The 26996-nt window shown below is 39.3% G+C and overlaps 1 protein-coding gene across 1 annotated transcript in view; it reads right to left on the bottom strand.

Annotated features, from left to right (window-relative positions):
* The window catches only part of CCDC141 (coiled-coil domain containing 141), a 165967-nt gene that overhangs the window by 37697 nt on the left and 101274 nt on the right, over positions 1 to 26996 (bottom strand). The window contains exons 8-13 of the mRNA XM_019554677.1: positions 18624 to 18796; positions 12313 to 12454; positions 9600 to 9719; positions 5324 to 5515; positions 2853 to 3029; positions 238 to 417 (exon numbers count right to left, since the gene is read on the bottom strand). Coding sequence (XP_019410222.1) covers positions 238 to 417; positions 2853 to 3029; positions 5324 to 5515; positions 9600 to 9719; positions 12313 to 12454; positions 18624 to 18796 — 984 coding nt within the window. The remainder of the gene's footprint in view (positions 1 to 237; positions 418 to 2852; positions 3030 to 5323; positions 5516 to 9599; positions 9720 to 12312; positions 12455 to 18623; positions 18797 to 26996) is intronic.

Raw genomic sequence — 26996 nt, 5'->3', positions numbered from 1 at the left:
GCTCCCTCTTCCCCGCCCCTTGTGCTTACCAGCTCAGAGTTGGCTGTTGCTCCCTGCTGCAGCCATCAGGGACTGTCCAAATCATCAAAGCTCTCCGAATCTTTTCTGAAGATCTGGAGAGCTTTGAATCTATTCATCCCACTGAATCATGCTGAATCTCCTCTGAATTGAATCACCACCCAAAGCTTTTCACAGCCCTATTTAGCACCACTCTTTTGTCAGTCGTGTTTCACTTACTTTTTTAAACTGCTCTTTAAGTTTCCAGCTCTGTTGTTTGATGGACTTAACTTGATTTATTTGAAGCTTCCAGGTTGTCCAAATTTCTGTCAGGTCTTCCTTTACTTTATTCAGATTATCAAGAGCCTCTTTAGTTACTCGCACAACATTGCCTGCCTTTAATATGAGGTTCTCATTTACCTGATAAATAAAATATTAATGTAACTTCTATTTTTTCAGAATAATTCTGCCCTTTCTCCCACCCCTCACTTGCAACATTTTTACAAGAATACCAAAAAAACCCCTAAAAACAAAACAAAAAAAAGATTAGGAGTTTAAAGCATTTTATATTAGCAAGTGACTAAATAAGAAGAAATAATCCAGAAAGCACAGAACCCAGGTGTCCCACTTCTAAGCTGAGTGCTTTTTCTGTTAAGTTATAGTCATGATCCCTTGTGTTCATTCTTTTCCTCTTGTATTCTTGGTTTTGGACTGACCCAGTTTCAAAAGGAGGAGTAATGGGTGCAACTTATAGACTATTCTATGGTTGTGCCTGATGATTAGGGCACTCTCTTGGGAAGCAGGAGATGTGGGTTTAACTGTCCTTAGGCTGAAGAGCTCTCAGGGTTCCCACTCTGCACGCGGGTACTTAAAGCCCTATACAATAGTTTTTATATAAGAAGTGCACAGCAGATCAACCACTATCAACACTAGCTATGTTCCAAATGAATATTTTTGTGGCTGCTGTGCTTTGTATTGAAGCTGTAGATGTGTTATTTGTGCTTATATCTGGATTATAATCGAGTTTAAGTGGGTGCTGGGTGTCCAGCTTGCTCAAACTGGTTTGCTTCTCAGCATATGTGGACACCAAAGGACAGACATTCAAAAAGCCTGAGCCTGAATTGATTTGATCTTTGCAGGTTAGTCTAACCTGGCTAGGCTAAATCAGTTTTGTAACCAGACAGACATCCCAGAAATGCAAGCACATGTTTGCAGTGGCTTAGGCTAGAAGCTGGGGTGCTAGAACAGCTCTCCCTTCCTTGCATAGCTTGAAGCTGATGGGGGTGTGGCCAGGCTCTGGCAGGAGCTCTGATTAGCCTAGCAGGGAATTCATAACAGTATTTATCATCCAATTAAGAAAACAACAGAGGAACATTACCAGCTACTTGTTGAGTCTACCTGTTGATTCAGCACAGACTGTAGCCAGCATGTGGTCTGCTAGCTAATACACAGATACCTCCTCAGCAAGGCAGAGGGGAGGGGGGAATTCCTGCTTAGCAGGGAGTGGTGAGGGGAGGAGGGAAGCAGCCCGCAGTCTCTGAAGCTCCAGCCAGGGAGCAGAGGGGAGGGACCAACCCTGCTGTGGAGCAGAGAGCCCTGCCCAACCCAGAGAGCATGCTGGGATGCTGGGGGTATCTGGGTTACTTTAAACCAGCAAGGGGTCTGGGACAGACATTGTATAAACTGGTTTGAGCCAAATCAGTTAAGTCTGATACTACATTCAACCAGGTTTATCTCAAACTGGTTTCAGCCATTCTCAAACTGGTTTATATGCACTGAACATCTGTTCTGTTACAGGTTTAAACCAGTTTCTGATCATTTAAACTGGTTTATATATAATGTCTGTCCCTAGCCCAAAGTTTACATGCCTAGGAAACTTTGCAGTCTGGAATATAGGCAACTGATTAGTTTTGTGCTTGCTGGAGCAGGAGTATTTTGGATCACTTTTTGCAATGTAGGGGCTTAAATTCCACCTAAGTTAGGTGCCTAATTTACCACTTGGAACTAAGACCCGGATCAATACTGTGCTGTTTGCCTTGGGGTGTCCTGACATTATGATACAGCTAAAGAAGACTTTCCTTTTGGAATGATTTTCTAATGGCAAATACAGTTTCTACAATATCAAAATGTCTGTCCAGATTTCTTGATCCAATTAAATATTTTATTTTGGGCCACTTTAACCTGTATCAAGATACATTTTTTTAATTGACCTAAGATATTTCATTTTCAGTCAGTTAAAAAAAATCGCATGCTTCTATTTTTTATATCCTATGAGCCAAGCTCACTGGAAAACCACTTTATCTAAGTAGACACACAGATTAGTAAACTTGGTCTGCATGGAAGCTTTTCTCAGGTCATATGGGACAATGAAAGGGCAACAAAAAATTACAAAGTAATGTGTTAGGGAATGCAGTTTAACATTTACCAGACTTGAAAGGAAGCTTTCCAGATCAGTTCAACAAAATTAAATTAATGCATTCCATTTTGAGAATGTCAAAATGTTTTCTTTTATTTTTAAAGTTAAAATGAAATGTTTTCAGTTTTCCAAATAAATTTTTGGGGAATTTCCATTGTGCAAATTTTTTTTTTAAATTTCAAATTGTGTCCCATTCCATCACTAAAACTAATGATGACACTGCCATTTGCTGAATTAATTTATTTCCAATAGTGCTCTGTTTTTTCCGTCTTGACAAACACTAGAAATGCCATGCCTTGGACAGGTTGCTTGAGATGTGATCAGAATCCAGAGTTTTAAACTTAATTTGTCACTGGTTATTGTAGTCTAGTGTCTAATTGAAGGTATTATTGTGAGTTCAACAAATAATCCTGGCTAAGGTGATAACTTCATTTCTCACCATATTTACTAAATTAAGAAAACCATGACCCATATTCTCAGTGGAAAGAATCTTCTTTACAACTGTCTGCCATTGAGTTTCAGCTGTCTCCATTACAGTCTTGTTTTCTATTTCACTGTCTGTGTGTAGAGCATCAGATTTGAAGAATTCCTTCAGTCTTTCAGCATCATCATTTACCTATGGAAATACACAAGAGTCAATTTAAATGCTTCAAATTGCAAAAAGTAAATTACTGAAATCCAGATACAGTGGTAGATTGGAGTAAAACAGTAATAAATCTCTTCCATGTTTTAAATATACCTTTCTCTCCAAAACCTGAACTATAATAAAACAAGCAGAAATGGGTTCTTGAAAACTATTGAACTGCTGGGAAATAAGTTAGGGACTGAGGGTGGAAGTTTCACAGCACCCAGCAACACATTTTAAAATTATTAACAATTTCTTCAAGTTCTCTGAGATATCATTACATTATATCAATATTATAATGCACTTTGCAGCATTTACTGTGAAGTAGCTCAAACCAGAATTTGTCAAACAGAACACCACAAATTATAGACAGAAAAAATTAAAAGAAGTCAAACATTAGGACATAGACAAATAGATGTGATCTAGTTTTCAAGCTGTCTTCAGTAGTAACAATAAATAATAATCTAAAAGATTAATTTCAACCTTTGTTCTCACTTAGATTAAAACACACAAGAAAAATACTGGTTAATACTAGGGCTGTGTGAAGCTTCAGGTGCTGATTCGATTCAGAGGAGATTTGACCTCATTCAGTGGCCAAATCTCCAAATCTTAATTGAATCAGGGGACCAATTAAAAGGTCTGAGTCAATTTGAAGCTCTCGGAATTGATTTGGAAAAGATTCAGAGAGCTTCAGCAGGGAGCAGGACCTGGACTCCATGCTGGTAAGTGAGAGGAGGGGAGGCTGGAGGAGGGGGGAGGGGACCATGGGGGATCCCTGCTAGGCCCCATCCCCTGCCTGCTCCCCCAGTCCCCCTAAGCACCTCCCAACACCTGCCTGCTCTCCCAGCCCTCCCCACCTGGTCCTAGCTCCCTGTTGTTTAAAAAAAAAGCCCCTACTCACTGGGTGCTGCCAGGTGGGGGGGAATCCGTGCTGCCCCCCACTGCCCCATGCTGTGTGGGGGGCTCTGCCACAAGCTGCCAGAAGTCCTGCCAGCTGCTGCAGGAGCCAGTGAGTGTGGGACTTTTTTTTTTTCTTTAAAGAGCCAGGATGCTGATTCAGAGATTCAGCCGCAGTCGAATTGGCCCTTCTCCTGCCCACCCTCAATCATGTCTGCCCCACCTCCACAAGCTCCTGGCTCTTTAAAAAAACCCCAAACCCTGACTCACTGGTGCCTGTGGGCTTGTGGAGGCTTGTGGAAGAGCCCCCTCATGCAGTGTTGGGCAGCAGGGATTGCCCTGGCCTGGGCAGGAGCTGGTGAGTCTGGGTTGTTTGTTTGTTTTTTTTAAAGGGCCAGGAGCTGGGGCAGGAGGGGCAGCCATGAGGCGGGGGTGCTGGGACAGCAGAAGGGGGTACAAGGGCTTGTGACAAAGTCCTTCAATGTGGCATGGGGCAGTGGAAGGCAGCGGGAATCGGCCCCCGCCTGGCAGCAGCTGGAGAGAGCCAGGAGTTTTTTTCAAAAAGCTAGGGCAGGTGGTGGCAGCCATGCTGGGGCTGGGAGAGTGGGTGGGGGATGGGCCTGTGTGATTTGGAGATTCAGCTCATTTGGCAGCAGCCAAATCTCCAAATCGGATCTGGTAGAATTGATGTGGGACAGTGATTCGAATTACCAAATCAAATCACTGTCCCCCTGAATCCGCCGAATCCGAAGCGAATATTAGCCGCTTCACATAGGCCTCGTTGATACTATTGAGGTAGTTCAACAAGCAAACAACGCAAAAGAAATTCTATTATTGATTCACATTGATTAATAAAAGTGTTTTAAAAATTTAGGACTTGATTTTTGCCTTTGTTATGGCTGGCTTACACTTGATATTGACACTCATTTAACTCAATTAATAGAAAAAACAGTTTAGTTAAATTGGAATTGGCCCCTTAGGTGAACACAGTAATTATAACAATATAAAAAAGTTCGTGTCCATGCTGAAACAAGCTACACTGATGTGAACACTTTTCCATTGATATCCACTGTAGGGGTTGAACTGGTTTAATTATACTGATTTCTGAACTGGTGTATTTAAAATAGTCTAATCACTGCACAGACACTAGTTCTTAACTACTGTAAATGCTCTGATCTATTTTTCTATTGTAATCTATTCTATTCTAGTACTGAATCAAGGACTTCTTCTGAGGGACATGAACTCCTTCAGAATAGACTGCAGCATAAGAAGGTCTATAAACCTGCCATATCTTAGCAATTCTAGAGGCTGTTTTAAACTAGACAAAAATCCTCATTTTCTTTTGAAGCTAAAGAATGAGGTCTGGGAAGTAAGGAGCTAATATATACCTCCTTGGCAGACTTTAAAAATGCCACATAAGCTTTTAGAATGTCTAGTTTTGAGCTGATATTTTTGCTAAGTGTTTTCAGTTCTTCATTTAGAAGTTCAGCTTTGTTAGAAAAAGTTGCCATCTCTGCAGGTTCAAATTCATCCCCTTCCTTAATGATTCTTACAGCCGCTTCCAGCTGATGTGATGTTTCCTACAATGGCATAAGCATAGAACACAGTTTAGCACACTGAAAAGGACTTGTGAAAAAATCACATCTCACGTTAATTTCCAACTGTTGGCTCCTTCAGTTTACTTCACCCGCCCAGACAGTGAAAGAACAACTCTAAATGTTCATCAGTTAAACACCGTTCCATAGGAACATTTTAAAACGAAAAACAAAGGTTGAATATCCCAAGCACATCTAGTAATTTTAAATAGGGAAAACATAAGTTTGAATATTTAAAATAAGTGCGTAGAAAGACAAGGTTCTCTGGGTAAATGTGATATCTTTTATAAGACCAACTAAATAGTTGGAAAAATTGTGCTTTGCAAGCTTTTGGGCACAAACACCCTTCTTCAGGCATAGGAAGAGTCTGTTGTTGTTTTGTGTGCTCTCCTGGGTAGAACAGAAGCCAAAATGCAAATTGCAGCTCTGTGAAAATGCAAATGCATGGCAGTGAGGTTCAGAGGGAATGGAAGACAATAGGTGAGAGACAGATTGTGGAGGGGAGGGGGAAGAGGGAAACTGGTGATAGACTGTAGCTAGTAACATGCAGACAGGTTACCTGGGATTATCAGATGGCAGACAGGTTATAATATGCCATAAATCCTATGACTGTATTTAGTCCATGATTTTTTGTATCCAGTAGATTTATGAAGTGAAATTTGTAGGCTCATCTATAAAAAGTGTTTTGTAAATTCCCTTTGAGGATTAGAACTGAGGGACTGGTTGTCTTGTGAGAAGTGTGCACCCCACAGGTAACTGGGTATTTTTGTCTTTGATAGCTTTTTAGTGTGTGTTCATTCTGGTATGCAGTTGCTGTTCGGTTTCTCCTACATATTTTCCATCAGGGCATTTGGCACTGGATGAGATATACTACATTTCTGGAGGTGCAGGCATAAGATCCAGGAATGGTGATGGTTGTGTTGTGGGGTGTGTTTATTGTGGGAGTGGTGGACTTGTGTTGGCAGGCTTTACATTTCTTGTCCTGGCATGGTCTGGATCCATTCAGCGTGCTTTGGGCCATAGGAAGTTTGCTTCCTGTGATGAGTTTGGCGAGGTTTGGTGCTTGCTTAAGGGCTGGAATGGGTGGCCCTGGAAAGATCTTTTTAAGAATTGAGCCTTTTACCAGTATGGGTTGCAATTGTCTGAAGATTTTCCATATAGGTTCCAGGGAAGGATGGCATGTCATAACTAATGGTATATGATTCATGGGGATTTTCTTTTTGTACTGAAGCAATTCCTCCCATGGTATCCAGGTGGCTCTTTCAAAAGTACAATCCAGCTCTCTGGACGAATGTCCTTGTTGGGTGAAAGCCCTTTTGAGAGTTGTGAGGTGACAATTGCGGGTATTCTCCTTGGTGCAAATTCGCTAGTATTGGAGGGCTTGGCTGTATATTATAGCTTTCTTGGTGTGTTTAGGGTGATTGCTGGTTCCATGTAGGGGAACAGAGTGCCCCTGCTGTGAGGCCCCTCTCCCTGCCAAAGCTTGTTGGATGGGGTTGGTGGGGGGAAAGAGCAGGACGGGGCTGCTGAAGGGCTGTGCAGCAGCCTCAGCTGTCACTGACTCAGGTTAGTGCCAGTCGAGGGGATGGGGCCAGCCTGGCATTCAGGCTACAGCAGTGCTGTGCAATACTGCCTGGGATGGGGGTGTTCATACTTTAAGTTAACCCTTGATGGGATCTGGCACAGAAGTTTGATAAAGTGTCCTGACAGAAATGCTTTAGGTTAATTCATGTCAATCCATGGTTAACTAAGAGCAGGATCCACCGTTTTTAAAGCACTTTATGAGTTATGAATGGTTGGTCTGTTATGGCTGTAAAATGCTTTCTGTGCATTTAAAGCACATTAAGTGTAATACCTATACCCACTCCAAGATAACAGATTCATTCAGAATCTCATTTGTGAGCTCTGCAGTTTTCACTCGCAACTTCACGCAAGTATAATTCTTGTAGTTGTACCTATACTTTCAACCAGGCCTTAAAAAAAATCTGAGAATCCTTCCCTTAGATGTTGGGTTGATATTTTAAGGATCTTAGTGAATAAATGGCCCAAAAGGACATAAACAGCATTTTTTTGGGTTTTCAACCGCACATAAAAATAGTAATGAATAAAATTCAGTCCTGGTTACAAGCCTAATGCTTGCTATAGTGAAGTTTAGAAGAATTCAAGGTTTCTACTGAATGTCAGAAGTTTGGCAACCAGGATAAATAATTTCAAGAGACAACACAGAAGTTTTTGCTTTGGGGCTTTTCAAATTAATTCTTGACCCCAACATTTTCATCATTTTTTTCACACTTTAAAAATGTTAACATGTGATTTTATGGAATGATCACCAGGGGTGTGCGAAGCAGGCCCTATTCAATTCAGATTTCTGGTCCACTTCTGGGTCCACTGGGGAGCCTCCTGGCTTGGTGACTGGCTGTGGGGGACCCTGGGTGCCCCCTCCCCAGAACCAGGAGGCATCAGTCGCTGAGATGAGGAGTTGCAGGGGAGCCCCCTGGTGCGCTCCCCATTGGACTCGGAAGTGGACCAGAAGTACTACTGGTCCATTTCTGGGGCTGCTGCCAAGTGCACTGGGGAGCCCCCTGTGCTTCTGTAGGACACTTCATGCACCCCAGCATTGCAGCACTCACAAACTGCCTGCTACCTAGAGGTATGTAGAAAAAACATTTAAAGTTGTGTCTATGTCCAAATTGCCAAGTCTTTCCCAATCTCTCCAAATCAATTGAGAGGGTTCCAGTTCAATTCAGAAAGATTAAAGGATCCTGTGATTCAATTTGGATTCAGAGATTTGGCCACTGAATTGGGCCAAATCTCTGCCAAATCAAATCAGGGACCATAGCTTCGCACAGCCCTAATGATCACCCTATGTATCTAAAGTCATAATTCAAAACTGTATATGTTAGGAGGGCATAAGGATACAACATAAGAAAAGAGCTTATATGCATCTACTTCTGGTTCCAGAGACCTAACCCAGCTTTAAATACTTCAGTAAGTCTCTTGGATTCATTCAGCATGACATACTTATTTCCGACAATCAGCCAAGAGTGCAAACTATATACGATGTGAAATTCCACAGGAGGAATGGAAAGGTGACTATGATCTGCAGTTTAAGCAACTCATATTGGTTTAAAAGAAAACTCACAATAGGCAAAGGAAATTTCCAAGTCAGAATAGTGTCATACAAGTGGGGAAGAAATGTCAGCAAAAATGACCACATGCTCTTTTGCTGCAAATAATGAATAAGCTGCTATTAATTTTGCATTCTTGCTGAGTGATCTTTAGAGTTACTTGTAGGTAAACTCTGTTTTCAGTGCTACCCCCCCAGCTGAAACTGATAGATTGTATCACTGATTAGCTTCAAATAGAATATGCACAGCTGCATTGTCAAATGGCTTCCCAGGCATGCAATATGCACCCATATTAACATTTTCACAGGCTAAGGGAAGTATAAAGTGGCTTTAATATACCTTTGTACCCTCCTGATCCTGTGGTGCTCCTGGGGCTGGGAAAGGTCTATTGTGTAACTTGAATAACCCAGACAAAGTTACAAGAGCCTCCCTGGGATATGCCAATAGCAAGGCAGCCTTTTGGCTTTCTCCACTGTTTCTGCACCTCAGAAATGCTCCCCAACCCAGAAGTGAAACTTTTTAGCTATCAAGCCCTTTGTGTCCATATAAAGAAGCTGGGGCAGGACTGAGAATCTCATCCCAGGTATTGTTCATGTCTTTCAACACTGCAAAACTCAGTGAATCATGTGTGAATACTCATACACATAAAAAGCATTGTGTTGTAGAGGTATTAAAATCATATGACAATGTTTGGACCCTGAAACAGGATAGGGTGATTTAAACAAATGAAAAATGGACGCACCAAAACTATAAGAACTACTTGCTTGCAATCTTCATTATGTTATTGTTGTTGGACAAGTATTTTTAATGAATAGGCAGACCTATTTCCTTCCAAGGAAATGTGACAATCCTTATCTAAACTTCTCAGCATTTGGAAATTCCTATAGTGTGCACAGTGTCTAAAAATATTTACATTAATACCAAATGAAAGGGTGTTTTACCTTAGCTTGATTAGCCAGTTCTAGGTGTTTGTTCAAAATTCTCTCTGATTCAGACAAAGACGACCCAGGATCCATACCAATGGTAAGTATCGGACTGATTTTTTTAATTGACATTGATACCTTTAATTAAAAATATAATAACTAATTAATTTATATTATCAAGAGCTATGAAAATACAAACCTTCATAGTTTAGCTAAGTTTGGCAGATTTCAAATTTTGACAGATAATATCGAATATTTTTAAGCATTTATTTTGATTTTTATGCATTTACATTTTCAGGAATGTGCGAAATTAGGGCTGTGGGGAGCAGATAGTTTAAGTGGCCATTGTAACAAATTTAACTGCTATAGGACTGCCACCAGCTGAGTATCAAAGCCGCTATCAGTCCCAGTTCTGCTCGCTCATAGCTCTCTTATCTTCTTTGTCACTTCCTCTTCCTTTGTCCCCAGTCCCCTGGGTTTGGTGGGAGTTGGAGTCTAAATTACAGTCAGCATGGTTCTGTAGGATTGTTCCCCCTGTTGTTAGACACTCCATCAACCATCATTTTTCTTATGTCTCCTTTCTATACATTTTGATTATTAATGACGGAAGTATCTTGTCATTGGTCTGTAAGTGTGAGGTGAAATCAATGTTTATTAGCATTTACTGGTAAAAAACAAATCCTGTCACACCTAAGTATAGCCAGGGGACACATTTAGAAGTTGACATGTAATTACTGGGTTTCTATTTTCTAATCCTTAATATAATACAATGGAATTAGGAAATTTAGGGAATGCAAAAATTAAAATGAAAAATAAGTTGCTTTTCTTTCTCTCCCTTGTAATTATTTCAGCATTTGTATCACAAAGGACAATTAGTGTGTTTTAATCTAGAATTTATGACTTTGAAATCAATGCTTTGATTATGCTTCATTTAAAGAAAATTATAGACAAATTTTTGTTTTAGAAAAATAAAACTTTTCGGTTGGCACTTGTCTGTCAATCAAAATGTTTTATTTTATATAGAGGTGTATACATAACTTCCCTCAGTGACAATGGGAGTTAAATATATACAATGATAATAGAATATGTCATGAAGAGCAGCTGTAGACAACTCCAGATATGATATATATAGCCATTAATAGCGATGCAAATTTACGAATACCATACATTTTAAGAAGAAGTTTCAGGCTTTGTGTGCACTCAATGAAACTCAATGCCAGCTAAATTTAGAACCATATCCTTCAGCAGGCTCTGCATTACTGGAAGATTGCATAGGGAAGTGGTTTTGCTCATTTTTTTTTTTGAAGCAAGATGGGAACCATGGTTCAAATTTTCCAAATAACCCTAGCTGTGAGTGTTAGGAATGGAATATCCAAAAAGGAGACAACCAGGCCCCATACAACATCATGGACCTAAGTTCATGTTTCATTGTAAAGAACAAAAATATTAAATTTACAGAATTAACTTGATTTAGATTAAGATGTGTTTACTGAAACTTGTTGCAAAAGACCAAGAACAAGTAGCAGGGAATCTTTTGTTTTTAGCTAATTAAACTCTACATTTTTATTTCATCCATTCTACTAGGTCTTGAAATCTCATTTATGGAAAATGGGTGCAAAGGGATCCATTGATTGCAAATTGACTTCTTCCCTTTTGACTCAGAATATTTCCTTGTGAGCATCATGTGTATATATAGGATGTCAAATTACATAGTGAATAATTATCAAATCATTATATATGATCTATTTTTTTGTATTTATGCCTTGGGATTTCTTTGCTGTGAACCTTGTTACAAAGATTGATTATATTGCATTTGAGCTATAATGGGCATTCAGGGTCTCCTTTACAGACTATGTGCCTATTATACCGCAAATGCAACATTGTGGAGGTCAGTAGTTGTTGAGGGCACTCAGTAGGTTAAGAGAGACTGTCAAACATCTTGTAGAAACAGAACTTTAATGAATAAAATGAATTTTTATACCGAATGTGATGTACTCTGCTTTGGCAACAGAGAGCAATCACATCAACCCTGCTGTGATTCACAGTTACTATTTCTATTGTTCCCTGAGTTTGCTGTACCACCCTTTCCATTTTAAACAAAATGCATGGAAAAAAAAGAGAGATAGAGAGATAAATTATGCACAGAACTTACATCAGTACCAGTACTAATCATTTGTTTATCTCTGATAAGGCATGCTCATCCTCATACCAAATTATAATTATTAGTTTGTATGCACTGCTATCATGTTTTCAGTGAAACAAGTTCATTTCTGGAGCAGGAGTTTTAGTCTGGCAATAGTCTAACTGAGGGTGGGCAACCAGGGCACAAGGTCCAGGCACCAATTTAGGTCAAGGAATAGAAGCGGGGAGGGAAGAGCAGCAGGATGATAGCATCCAGACAGCCTGTGCTGCTGCAGCAGCAGCCCAAGCCCACAACACGGCAGAAGTAACAGGGGTCTCCACAATCAGGTGAGACTTGTTTGACATCCCGCCGTGGCTCTCTGGCATTCTGTCCAAAGCAATGAAATAGCTAGTTATGCCTCTATTTACGGGGCCCACTGTTGCACTCAGCACTTTACACATATTTGATATTTTTTACCAAAGAAATATATCATTATTGTTATTAACCCACACCCCCAGAACTCTAATATTCTGACAGCTTTACTTTAACAAATTAATATAGCTTGCAGGATAATGTTAACAACAACAACAAAGGCATTCCATGATGTACCTTTTTTAGATAATCTTCTAGTGAGGCAGTTAACTGCTGTTTCTTTAAAGAAAATTCTGTGTAAGCAGGACACTGCCTGATCAGTTGATCCACTCTTTTCTGAATGTATTCTATCATTTCCTGAATTCCAGGCAGCCAAGAACTAAATTGGAACAATACAGCTGTTAGTACTTCTCCAGGCTTGTGCAGCAGCCAAGATGACAGCAATTAAAAATAACATTGCTGTTTCAGATCAGAGGTGATTTAGCAACAACTTAAACACTCAAGCCTTAAAAAGTCATTATAAATATCAGCAATAAACAAAGCAAAACTGATAATGAGTAGGGCAGAAAGGGAGACTACATTTTCAGTTTATAAATTAGCCTTAGGCACCAATTCCCTGGCTCACGCTGAGAACTACCTTTCCAGAAATAGTTTCAATGGCTTCAGTTACCTGAGGAGTAAGGCAGCGTTCAGTGCAAGAAGGGGATCAGGCTGACTCTCCCAAAACTGAACAGAAGAAAGATAAATGAACTAAAAATATCTGATATGTTACAGAGGCTTATATTTCTATTGTAAAAGGATATGCTGCCTTTGCCTCAAATTTTCTTCCAGTAGGTGCACAAAATGTCATCGACATTCCCCCCATGCTTTAAATGTTTGTTTAAAGACGCTGTTTGAACAGTTGAGTCAAATGACAAAGTACTGACTTGCCCTATAATTTAAAACATTTAAACATCAGGGTGCCAATTCACAATAAATGAATACTTGAGGCAGTTTTCCACAATTTGAAAAAAAGTTATCACATACAATTAAGATATGAAGATGGCATGTAAAAGAGATCAAACCTTCATACTAATTAACTATTGAAGCTTTCTCTAACTAAAAAAAAAAGATTTATATGACAAACACAGTTAAAATGTGATGTTTGTTAAAGTCCTCTAGTAGCTTTTTAATGTGCTTACCTTGATAAAGACACTTACACAGGGCCTGCTCTTCTGCCTACTGAAGTGACAGCCTGGTGCATAGCACACCCCTTCTTCCCAAACATTACTGTGGACTATATCAAGGTAATATGGATTACCTTGAATTAATATAAAATCCAAGATGGTAATAATAGCATTATTTAATAATAACATGATTTGGAATTCTGCAAACTGATTTCCTGAAATCTTTTATTTTTTAATTTAATATTACATTTGTAAAATACTATTCCTCTATTCTAACATTTTTAAAGAAGAGATGATCCTTTTAACAGTGTCTTCAAATACTACAGAGATTAGGAATATGCCTCTTGAAGATAATTACGTAGAGTTTTAAAAAATCCCATCAAAATTAATGCAGCACTTGTAGTACTATACACAATCACACTAAAGTTTGTTTAGCAAACTGTCTCAAAGAATTAAAAAAAAATATATCCCTTACTGTGTCATCAGATATTCTGGCCTTCGGCCTAATTGAAATGGGGTTGTCACACAGGAAGTGGAACAAGCAGTCACCCTACCTTTCCCCCTATCATAAATCATGATGAATCCTTCTGCTATTGTATGCTCATTATTCTTTAAGGAAGCTGCTTTCCAATTCTAGAAACACTTCTATAAGCTGTCCAGATGGAACCAGAATCTCAGACGGTAAGTGCTTGGCAGGTAGCTACCCATCTCATCAGCAAACTATACCTTTTTAAAATTTTTATACCAAAGCAGTCATGTAAAATATGACTAAACTGCCTCAGTATCTACACCATACACTAAGCTCTAACATGAATTCCCAGGTTGTCCTTATATTCTGTGAAAATATTGTCTCTCTTTTTCTCCCACTTACATAGGTTATTCCTTTATATTTCTTTCCCCAATAGATTTTAATTATTATTGTTTTGTGCTGCATAATTAAGGGGTCTGAATCAGGAAATAATTTCCTTGTCTTAATTTCATATGTATTCATTGAGAAAACATGGTTTACTAACATAACCTATTAAGTTTGTTTTACTTGTTATGCTAGGGCTGAAATTCACGCCCTACTGACTTTAATGGTAGAACTCCCTGGCTTGGACTATACTAGGATTATCTAAAATTAAATATATATATTTAGTTTCATAGTAGGTAGGGTTGGAAGGGACCTGAGCAGATCATCAAGTCCGACCCCTTGCCATGGGCAGGAAAGAATGCTGCGGTCAAACAACCCCGGCTAGGTGATTGTCTAGCCTCTTTCTGAAGACCCCCAGGGTAGGAGTGAGCACCACTCCCCTTGGAAGTTTGATTCTAGATCCTAGCCGCCCTGACAGTGAAGTAGCGCCTCCTGATATCTAGCCTGAATGTACTCTCAGTCAACTTACGGCCGTTGTTCCTCGTTACTCCTGGTAGTGCTTGCCTACCAAGCTTTAAGCTTCACTTTGTTTTGCTCATCACCGCTTTTTCTGCCACCACAAATTCCATTGGAGAGCATGGAGCCAGTCTAGGCTTTATGTCACACTCTTTGCTCACTGCCTAGCTCCCCTTATTTTCCAACTTAAATATGTCATGAAAACCAGAAATTTGTGGGGGCAGCTTGTAGTGGGGAAATGCTGTTCAGAAGGAAAAAAAAAAGTGGGGGGGAGGGCATTAGGATTCCCTACAGATAAGAGCTCTGATTTGCTCTTACTTTCCAGTTATATATCTCTCCCTTTACCTGGCACTCTTAATTACTCATAGAAACTCATTCACCAACAGCATATTGCTTTAATAATAACAAACAATTGCCCATCTCTTCTTTTAGAAGTACCGTGTAGTTTTGATCCAACAACTCTAGTTCAAACTAACAGGTTACCCCTGTTAGTTTGAATTCATTTCAAAGGCAGAGCAGGGTAGCACCTTAGTGACGAACTGCAGTGTCGAAGGAGCACTGTATAAGGACATGGCCCTTGACATCCTGATGATTGTTGTGTTGTTAATCGGAATGTCCCAACTTTAACTAACCAGACTCTAGCCACAGTCCTGTTTCTCACCTGCCATGACTTGATGGAGCGTTTCCTTTAGGAGGTGATGTTGTAGTGTGAGTCTTACCATTATTGTGTTAGGCTTACTCCTACTGGGGCTCCAACCTCCCCCTTCACTCCAAACTTAGTCAACCAGCTGTTATTTTTATCAGCAAGTTCTGGCAGGACCTTATTCACTCTATCTTCCTCACAGTCCATTTTATCACTGGGCTGCCTGTCGTCGCGCTTTAAGCTAGTTGCCTTTATCATGGAGGGCAGTCCCAAGCATGCCCCAAAGGGGTCAGACACTGGTAAGTATTTCCCACTGGGACTAGTAACCTTGGCAAACCTCTTTACTGGGTTTGAACCTAGGTGGGTCCCTCTATACTCAGTCCTTCTTTGCTCTTATCTTTCTCTTTTCTTTGGCTCTAGATTTTGACTTGATCAGTCACAGTGAGGATTCCTCCCATCATCAAAACAAAGAAAAAACTGGAAAAAGAACAAAACACAGTAACAGCTCCACAGGGGTCAAATAGCCTCTGAATCTCATAACAGAAGAATCACAAAAGAAAGGAAACTTCCCTGTGTATTCTGGTCTTTCCTCCTCAGTCCCTTGGCTCCCAGGACTTTAACCCTCAGTGCTGCCGTGCTTGGCAGAATGCTGCCCTATCAGAACTCTTCTGAACTTCCTGACCAGGTCTCAAAGCCCATTCCCAGGGGTATCATCAACTTCTATTGAGAGCCTCTGTCTTGCCTCAGTTCTCTCCTCTCTCTGCTCTCTCTCTCTGTGGAGGGAGTTTCTGTCTGGAAGTGGCCCCGGCATCCAGTGGGGATCCAACCCGGATCACTCAGTGCCCTGGTAAACAGAGTTCCGGACATGCCAGAATGGCTCTCACTTGCTGGTAAGTCCAGGTGAGGATCTTCCTTTTTTTCTAAGGAGTCACCATGAGCCTCTTCACAGCAGGCACCCATCACCTCCAAAAGTTTATGCCTCTAGGAAGCAGTTAGTTTCTAAGGGTGCCTATACACGTGCAACAAGGCTGCTCCAATGTGCTGTAATTACAGCACATCAGAGCATGCTCGATAAATTGAGTCTGCTGGAGCATGGTAATTACTGTGCTCCAGCAGACTCCAGCATCTCAAGTATCAGTGTCCCTGTGCTGAAAATGGTGATGGGAGTGCTTTAACTAAAGTTTGTTTGATGAGCTTTAGTTAAAATGCCCTTGCCCCCCTTTTTAGTGCGGGGATGCTGATACACAAGATGCTCCAGGTGCTTTAATTTCAGCAGCTTTAACTGCTGTTTTTAAAGCACCCCCTCATTCCTGGATGTGAGGTTAGTCACATCTTAACTGGCTAATCACATCTTAAGTAGTGACCTGGCCACACATTCATTCAATTAATGGCATGATAAAATGGGGTGTAAGCCACAAAGTTATTACACAAAATATATGTCGTTGGTTTCTATCATACTTTTAACTGAACATGTGCCAGTGCTCCCAGCCTCTGGAGTGTACCAGAGCCTAGATCATTTTTGGACACCTCAAAAATGAAATGATACTATAACGGACTAGTTCCGTAGTTAAGCTGATAAGGTATTGGTTGTAAGCTTGGGCAGAGGTCCCTAGTAAAGAGTTTTTCTCCTATTACAGCAAGGTTCCCAATCTACAACACATGGTAGAACATACTAGCATTGCTATAGCTGGTGTTGCCTATACAGAGTGATTTTTAATTAATTTCACCTCCAATAAAATTACATCATGACAATTCATCACCTTCTCTCTTGATCTGTCCTGAGGTTTCAGTATCCAAGTACTTAGACAATAAAGAGGACCATTAAAAAGATAGATAGGAAGCTAATGGTTGAAGTGATTTGGGGTTTTCTCAAACATGTTTAAAGCCTCCTGATATCAAACACTCTTAGACCGATATGAGTTGGAATACTTCCCCATGGGGTCCATCCAAGATTGCTGTTGGCTTATGAAAATGAAATGAAGGTGACCATGAGGAAAATCCTTTTTCCTATTTTTCTAACCTTGTAAAATACCAGCAGCTGTAAGAGCAGAAGCAGGAACAATAAGGGAAGCTGCATGTATTATGGGTAAAGAGACTGAACTTAACATAGGGCCTCTTTACTTTAAATAACTCAGGAGGAAACTACTGATAGAATGTCATATGCATAAAAATCAGTGCAGTGCAATGACGTGTTTTTTTATTTAATTATTTTATTGTTATTATTCTAGTATTAGCAGATAATTCTATATTGGAGAGTTCCTACATAACTCCAAAGTGTTAACATTAAAGCACCACTTTTAAAATCCATAGAATCCCTAAATTCCATTAAACCAATCTCTTTCCAAGCTGTAGAGCATAGGATATGATCAGCTGTTTCACCTAATTTTGACATCGCCGGTGTAAATCAGGAGTATCTCTTTCTAATTACGTAGATCTTTTTAATAACCTTATGTTTGGAATTTATTTATAAATAAAGGTCTGAAAGGGCATGTCCAGACTATCCTGACATGGTGTTGGGAAGTGTCTTTTCTGACCCACAATACATCTGCTCCACATACACTGTCTCCTGAGCCAGAAGTAGTTTATGCTGTTTAGTTCAGTGTTAGGCACATGCCCATAAATTCTGTTTTTCAGAGCCCCCCCTATGATGTATTTTCAGCACTGAACCAAACTTGTTAACTAGCTACATTAGTTTTGGTACAGTGACCTCTAATGCTGTGCTGGGTCAGTATTAACATGAGTGGAGAAACTGTTCATTATTGTATTTAGTTCCATATGTATTACTTTCTGTCATATATGTATGAGGTTCAAGTGTGCATGCGTGCGTGCATGCGTTTGTGTATGTATGTATATATATGTATATGTGTGTGTGTATATATATAATATATACATAAAATAATTATACATTAGAATATACTATACCTCATTACATTAAGTAATATCAATTACATTTATTATAAGTATATTTTTAAGAGTCTTAAAACGTTCCTTTGGATTGTAAAGACATCAATGTGCATAAGCATTATAACTCTGTTTCCATGATTGTATATTCTTTATCTGGATTACAGTCTTGTTCTAAGTATAACCTAGACATAAACACAGCTCCCTGGAAAGCTTTAGTGTCTTCACTGTAAATCACGTATTCTAAAAAAATATCGCTACAGAAGACAGACTAGCTTACATGAATGGTATCAATGAGATCTGAAAAATAAAAATGGCTGAAATTTTGAAGACTCTATGGTGCCATTTAGGTTTCACTCCACATTCAGCTGAACAGAGGCTGGTCCCAGGTGTGTTTTATTCTGATTTAAATAAATGGAAGCTCTAAAGTAGCTGGAAAATGTAGAGAAATACAGCTTCCTTTACTCACCTGTGAGAGTCTCCTTTACCAACTAAGGCTTTTCCTTTTTGCAAGGCATCAGTTGTACAGGCTTTAATCTCTCCTTGTAATTCCTCATGCTTCATCGCCAAGATAGGCAAACTTAGTCCTTCTTCATTAAGGAGCTTAATGTAAGCCTCAATACTGCCAAGAACATCAAATGCCTGCCAAACGAAACAAATAAAACAACATATTTTTCAGTGTCAGCATGAAGCTGTAGCCATGATGGTCTAGGAAATATGTGAAGGGCAAAGATTTTTGTGGGTTCTCTCTCTTATTGGATCACCTGCATATTTGGAATAGATTTAGAGAAGTTTTCGGATGCAAGGCATTCTTCTTCACACAGTTTTACAGAAGCAGTCACACGAATGGAATTCTACGTCTGAACAATAATGGCCTGAGAGCAATGCAGACAAGAGCATATCAGGAAAGCAGTTCTTTCTGAAGCATAGCACATTTCTCAGAAAGTCAATAGGACATAGGACTGTGTTTTTCCTCTACTCTAAAAATTAACTTTCTACAAATAACATTGCAGAATTCCACACTGCTTGCTTGGTTTCTTAAAGTGGGGCTTTTATGTCAAATATTTCAAGCAGAGAATTGAAATTTTTTACCCAAGTTCAGCCAAAGGTAAATCTTGGCATCTGGCATCAAAACTAAGTTCTTTCAGTCTGTACCTCAGAACTGCTAATAATTAATACTACTTTGGCCAATTCTGTTCTTGATAATATTCAATTTGTAGTCACTTTTTGCCTTTGTACACTTCATTCATCACAAACAAAAATGGTAGGTTTGTTCTATTTGCCTGTTTTTTGTTTTCTTTCTCCTGTGGAAAGCTTTCACCAGAATTCATATCCCATTTTACATATATACAAGGCTGGGATGGGAGGGGTGATGGGGTGTATATTTGTTATATGAAGTGGTCAGCAGATTTAAGGCTATGCTTGACTTTACTCAGGTGAATATCCAATTGTTTACAACTAGTTAAAATAGGTTGCTGAAACCAAGGCTTTTGAAAGAAGTGGAAGGACTCCTGAAGAAGTGTTTGTTAAAGAAACTACATTTTAAATTGTCATTTTAATATAGTACTTTAAAAGTGTTATAAAATCAAAAAAATCTTTGAAACAGACTAAATGTTTATTTAATTAAAAGAGTTCTACAATGATTCTAAAACATATATGGAACTAGAATGAAATCAGCAAAACAGAATGAATCTTTTAAAAGCCAACTTTCAAATAGGGTCTAAGAACTCCCTCAGCCTGCCTTCTACAATATGCTATGTATGACCGAAAGAAGCAACATATTTAGGTTCTGAGCCAAAATAACGACTATTGATCCTTAAATGCCAAAGAGGCATTCCCCTTCAACAACAAAATCTATAGGTAAAAATAAAAGCCTTGAACAGACTTAGTCTTAGAAGAACAGATGGAAGGAAATAAGAAAAGATGAACAAACGCAGCTCAACTGAAACTGAAGAAGTTGAATATAGTATTGCTTTAATAGTGAATCCTGTTTATAACAAGCTACAACATTTAACAATTCCAACAGAAGGAACTAATTTTTTTCATTAATATGATGCAGCACACTGACTAACCCTATTGTACAGAGCACCCTTTACTGAAATTTTATGGTGGGGGCATTCATTATAAAGTGGTTGTATTGTATATTGCAATAGAATAAACTTACCATTTTATTACTTCTTTTAGAACTTTTTTTGCATAAACTATTCAACATTAAAAAAATGTAAATTACCTTGACTGCACCATGAAAACTTGCTATGAATACATAATTCAATGACTTTTTGTCCCAACTGAAGGGAATTAAAGTGTGTATAAAGCAAGTCCCAGAAAGTGAAATATTTTTTTACCCTGTACTTTACTATAAATAAATTCATCCATCATCAAATCAAGGCACTAATTAAACACTTCAGAGATATTTTCTCTTTAAGATCCTTCAACAGAACTGAGCCTCATGATATGTGCTGAGAAACCACATGGAATTTATTTATTACATGTAACAAATTACACATAAGGAATTCAATTCCTGAGGACCATATTGAAGAGATTAAATTTACAGAGCCACAGGAAAGTGATAAAGCATTCCAGAACATATAGGTTTAAGTTAAAATTCCAACAGGTTGAAAATTGCAAAAAGAGAAGACCTGTTAAACTTCATACAAATACTGGTAGATTATATGGCTCAGATTTGACATGGATATAAATGCTCTATTTGTTTCCTGAAAAGAATCTGGGGGAAATGTAAAAGGAAAAAATATGCCTTAAGTGATATATAAATCATTGTATTGTGCTCTAGATGGGAGACTTTTTTGAAGATGACTAAGAGAAAATCCAGGCAGCTCCCTTACTAGACAGATTTGAATGCCCAACATGTTCCTCTTCAAGAATCCATGGGATTGTATTGCTTACAGTTTCAACCCTGTTGCTAATTTGATGGAGGTATGGCTGCTACTGCATGCAGAGATTCTTATTTACTCATGCTCAATTTCAGTGACACATGAGAAGCGACTCTTCACTAAGACATTATCTGGATTGATTTTTCCATAGCAGCTGCAGTCTTGTCTGGCAATCCTGTACCCTTCCTATTCTGCTATGGTTTCAAGAGCTCTGTGAAATCAATATAAAACAATCCATGCATATTTTCAAATATTAGCATTAGTGTCAAACATTTAAATCAGGGTGTCAAAGATACAGCCCATGGAGCTGTTTCAGTCAGCTCATAGACTCCTATAGAAGCCAGGGTATGCGACCAAACTCCCAACTACAAAGCTCTATTTGGGATGCATGTTGGAAGCGGCCCATGGGATGTGAGCAATGGCTGTGTTAAACCCCAAACCACTGCCTCCACCACTGCTTACCTTACCATGGTTCCTAGTTCTGGATCTCAGTCTGGATCTGGCCTGCGAGTAACTTCCAGGGTGGATCTGGTCCAGAGCACAGGTAAGTTTGACACCCCTGATTTAAATTGGTCATTCATACATTTCCCCAGTAGCTCCAAGCATGGAATTACAAAATAATTTTACAAATACTCCTTAATCCTTTAAAGCCCCTAGCTGGTGTGTAACATTTCATTCCTGTATCACAAATGAGAGATAAATTTGATTTCCAATAGGGAAAATTAAGCAATTTACATGGAAGTTAGTGGCAGAGCTACTTGAATTCATTTGACTTCAGCTTCCAGCTTTGGGGTATCTAATTAAATAATAATTTACTACTTGGGATTTTCTGCCTGGGAAGCCACTTCTAAAATGAAATCAAACCTCTCAGTCTTATTTTTTATACAAACAAATTGATCTCCTTTAGTCTCTCACTGTAAGGCAATTTCTCCAATCTTCATACCATTCTTGTAGTCTTGTGGTCTAATTTTTCATTCCCCCCAGTTATTGATTTCCTAAAGTGTGTTGGGAGGGATTATACAAAAATGAAGGCAATCAGGGCTTCTACTTTATCAAAAGTGGTTTACTGATAAATATGATTAATATATTGGGTCTGAGTATTTCATTAATATTTGACTATGTTACTGACCAATTTGAATGAGTAAAAAAATGCTGATATTAAACTTGAAAAATATTTATTTTCAACTGTGGTGACAAAACCTTCAGTTAGAAGATTTTAGATATTTTACTACTGTACTTCTGCTGTACTACCAGACAGTGTACTAAAAGAAAGACTCTCATATTTTATATGGCATATTATACATTTCCATAACTATATAACTGCATTCTCATTGATTATCTGTGCACATGAATTTACACATATATAGGCATACGCATCAATCAACGAATGACTGAAAAGAAATCCTCACTAATTTTATATATTACAGGGGGGGGGGGGGGAAAGATACTAAAAGAGCATCTTTTTAAGTTACAAAGTCAAATATTCAGAATTTAAGAAATGAGACAGTTGAGACGTGGGTACAACCTTAATCCAGCACCTTTTTATGTTGCACTTGGATGCAGCTTTAATAATGTGGTATAATTATTATAGGTCAAGCCCCTTGCATCCTCTTTAAGTGCAAACCTCAGATGACAAGTTTTGCTAGCTCCTTACTTTCCCAAGTGGAATCCTATTACTATCCAAGTGGGTTTCTGAGCAACAGCCATTCTGTTTATCAGGACAGGCCCAAGTGTATTTAGCACCTATAAGAAACTTCCCTGTATGAATCACTTACCAGTGGCTAATAAGAGTCTCAAAACAGATTTTTCAAACATAGTCACTATCCACCTAATACTATGTGCCACATGGCATCAAACTGACACCCATAGGGGTCATTAGAAAGCATTGGAAGCATTAAATCCATCTCATAGCTACCTCTGCTTCTTGAGCTAATGGCATGAATGATAACACTATTATCATCCCCTGTAAACCAACAGTAAAAGAGAATGAGACACTTTGTCAGTAGGTTTTACAGATATTTGTTGACTGCAGGGAAGTGGAGAGACTCAGGAATCTTGGCATTTGTTGTAGGCTGTGAAGCTTTGGCACATTTCATCTTTTTGCCAGGTGTTCTCCAACCTCTTTGTTTCTTGTTCTTGTCCCTTTCTCACCATTGGCTTTTTGTTCCAGTCCCATTTTCCTCACTGAGCGAGTCCTAGTCTCCATTCCTCAGTTTTATCATCCCAGGTTTTATAATCTCGCTGCCCAGCAAATCCCTTTGTTCCAATCCCTGTATCACATCTCACTCTTCCAGTCCCATTCTTCTTGTCCAGTTATCCAGAGCTCCTCTGAAGCCCTATGCTCTTCATCAAGCCAGTCTCTCTTCTCTGTTTCTCCTTCTAACTCCGTATCTAGCAAGACTTTCTTCCCCACTATGACTGTCCGTCATCAGGATGACCTCCATCCCACATCTATGCATGCTCTACATCATCACTGGCGCCCAAGAAACACCTCAATCCATGAGGAACTTTTCTAGTCTCAGTGTCTGATCTCCTGTAGTTCCCTGTCCTAGTTTTTCTCTATCTAGTTCTAAAATCCCTCCTTTTTCCTGGGTACCTCATCAGATCTGTCTCTTCACCTGTTTAAACAGTTCTCAGCCTCAGTCCTCCACCTAGCTTCTCACCTAGTCTCCATTTTACCACAACTACTAGCTCCCATCATTCCTTGCTTCCCTATCTAGTTCCCAGTCCCAGTCTCCTATCCAGACCTCTTGTCTTGATCTACTTGTTGGGTAAAAACAGACATTGGATTTCTCCTGGAACAAAGCCTTTTATCCTGGGATCCTACAGACCTACAAACCCATCATCCCACTTTAAGTACCTGTGAGGTAACTAAGATAACACTTTTCCCTGGAACAATTGTGACTAATTCCAGTTAATCGCAATTTGTCCCAGAGACAAGCTGTGTAACTAAAGGACTATGTTGCTCTCAGGTTATGACTCAGATCTATCGGAAGAGACTCAAATGCGACACCTGTTTTGATCCTGACTCCATCCTGGCTCTTTTCTTCCTTTGTCTTCAAATCAGGCAAGCTTTTGCATCCATCGTGGAGCTCAGAAGGGGACCATTCAGAGCACACAACAGACAAGATTCTTACTCTCATTTCTTTCCTGCACAACCTGTGCTAGACCATGGCCTATAAAGGTTGGATCTTCTAAATTAACATGTTAAAATCTATGAAGTCTCTATTGGTTGTGTGTGAACTATGATATTCAAAGGACTATAAACTTGGCCAAATTTGGGCAAATTTTTTACGGGGAAAGCAAAACTCACATCCTTAGCACAAAGATCAATCCCCTGCCAAAGTGTAAGTCCCTGTGATCCGAGAGCTTTTCAAAGAAAATGTGTCTAGAATTTTTTGGCAAAACCATGTATTTTCCCTAGACTCATTCTGAGAACTGGTTGAACCACATTGACAGAAATAAAATTTAAAATAGCCAAAAGGCTGATTTAAATTTCAGCCCAAACAGTTGAGAGAATAAACTGTCTTGTTATCTCTGTCTCACGATACAATCGGAGACCTTAGCCAGTAGGTTTTCTGAAAGCAGAGACAATAATCATCAAAATGAAAATGATTCTCAAGTGTTTCATTTTACTATATTTTAACTAAAAATAGACAGAGCTAATAGCCTGCTACAAGGCAGAATCAGAGATGGTATATCAGCAGTGAAATTTTATAACCTCTTATGAAAACCATTCAAGAACTGTTTATATTTCCCTTCATTACTGAAATAATTCCAAAGCTTATTTTATACAATCTAAATGGAGGAAAGGCAATCTAGATGGAGGAATAGAATTGGCTAATACCATAGAATAAATAATTACATTGACTCAGATGCCAGCATGGACTATGATGACTAAAATAAGCTTGAGGGGCTGTCATTCAGTAGTTTACTATCAGCCATTTACTGTACCCCAGTGCACTTGAGATAAGGAGAAGAAAGAAATGTTTAAAATAAGATCCCTGTTTTGCTTCAGGATTCACTAGACTTTTCCTTACAGAGTTTGAATATAGTAAATAAGATCTGCAGGGACAAAGAAATCCTTAATAACAGATCCAGAAGCAGGATCAAGTCCTTTTAAGGTGTCATATGCGGTTGTCCTGATGACAGCCAGAATAGAGTATTGTAGTCTTAGCATGATTTCTAGAAGTTTTTGCATATAAACTACTGCCAGGGGCTAGTAGAGATGAGTGGTTCTGAATGATTCTATCAACATTGTAAAAAGTACTGAATTGGGAAGTTCTCAATGGACAGTTCTCAGCTATGGATCTTGCTAATTCTGGCAAGTATTCTGCTATGACTATTTATCGACTCAGAAGAAATTGTATATGACTCAGGAACAAAGACTCACAATTCCTTATGCAGGGTCCCACAATCTTATAACATATGTCCCCTTAGAGTAATGCCCAAGATTCATTCTCCGGTTTATTTTCTTCTGAGCAACCCACTTATGACCTAATGATCAAAGCTTCATATTCCTGCTAGAAAACCTGGTCTCATCATCACTATTTCTGGCAATTGCCATGAGCAAATTTCATGCAATGCACACTGGGAAGCTCAGGCAGGAATGATAGGTGTTTTTTTCCCCCCAATCCTTCATTAAGATTTGGACTTAGGATACCCACTGAGGGGCACAAAAATAGTTCTAAGCCTCTCAATCTGTTTTTGTTTTAATTTAAAGATTAAAAATATCTGGATGGGTTGACATTGAGGAAATCATCCATGTTAGTTCAGAATCATCGCTTCCTCTTCCACCTTTGCTTACCCTCTGCCAATAAGTCCTGCCAAATAGAGATTGGGAGCTTTTCAGGGCAGTGGCTGCATCTTGGCTTGTGTTTGTAAAGCCCCAAATACCAAATACCAACAGTCTAAATCAAGGGTGTCAAACTCATCCTAAGCCCTGGTCAGCTTCGGATTGCAGGGCTTACCCTGGGCTGGATCCATGGGGCCAGCAGTTACAGTAGGGGTCCAGCAAAGGTCTGTTGGCAGTGGGATGGCAAGAGTACGGGGGGAGAGGGAAAGGCATCAGAAATGAGACCAGGTGACAGAGGGCTATTGCACAGCCTGCACTCACCTTCCCGCTGCCCATGGCCATGTCTGGTGAGCCCCAGGGACCCCAAATTGTGCATAGGCAACACCCCTCCATAACTATGCCCCCAACTTCTGGTAGCCTTCTGGTGTCCTGGTGGACCAGATGGACCTGCAGGCCATACGTTTTACACGCCTGGTATAGATCAATCCAGGTGTAGACTTGGTCATACTTAGTCACAAAGCCTGTGGGTTCCCATCCATATCTATGTATGTTTTTAAAACAAGGTGCCTTTGTCCCACACTCACTTGTTCAAGTTGATTTTATTCATGGGAATAATCCTTATGATTTCAATGGCATAACGTGGATGACCAAGGATTATTTAATCAAATATGAGTATACAAGACAAGGACCTGTGACTTCAGACCTATACACTGCATCTAATCCATTGAAGTCAATGGAATTATCATTTTTGCCTTTGGTAGTAGCAGGATTAGTAGCTATGTGCATTTTAAAATTGAGCTGATTTTCATTCTAGGGATATTATTTTAAAATGGAAAAAAAGACAAACCAGCAGGACAGGTTATAGGTCAAATCACTGATGTAATTATAGCACCACCTGGTGCTCGAAGTGGGAACTACTGTAAGCAAAGTCCTGAAGATGCATTTTCAGGTGTGTTCTTCATGTATGTGAACTCTCTTAATAGAGAAGATCAAAATGTTATTAGAAATTACCAATTTCCAAGGCTTCTAATACAAGTTGTAAAAAATATCTTATAAAAACTACACACACACACACACACACACACACACACACACACACACACACACATAATCTCTGTGGCTGTTACAGTAGATGCTGGCTTCTAAATAGGGCCTT

The sequence above is a fragment of the Crocodylus porosus genome, unplaced genomic scaffold (assembly GCF_001723895.1).
Source record: "Crocodylus porosus isolate Cpor-Errol unplaced genomic scaffold, CroPor_comp1, whole genome shotgun sequence".
NCBI classification, from domain to species: Eukaryota; Metazoa; Chordata; order Crocodylia; family Crocodylidae; genus Crocodylus; species Crocodylus porosus.
The sequence above is the reverse complement of the archived record's forward strand: the minus strand, read 5'-3'. Positions and strand labels throughout refer to the sequence as shown.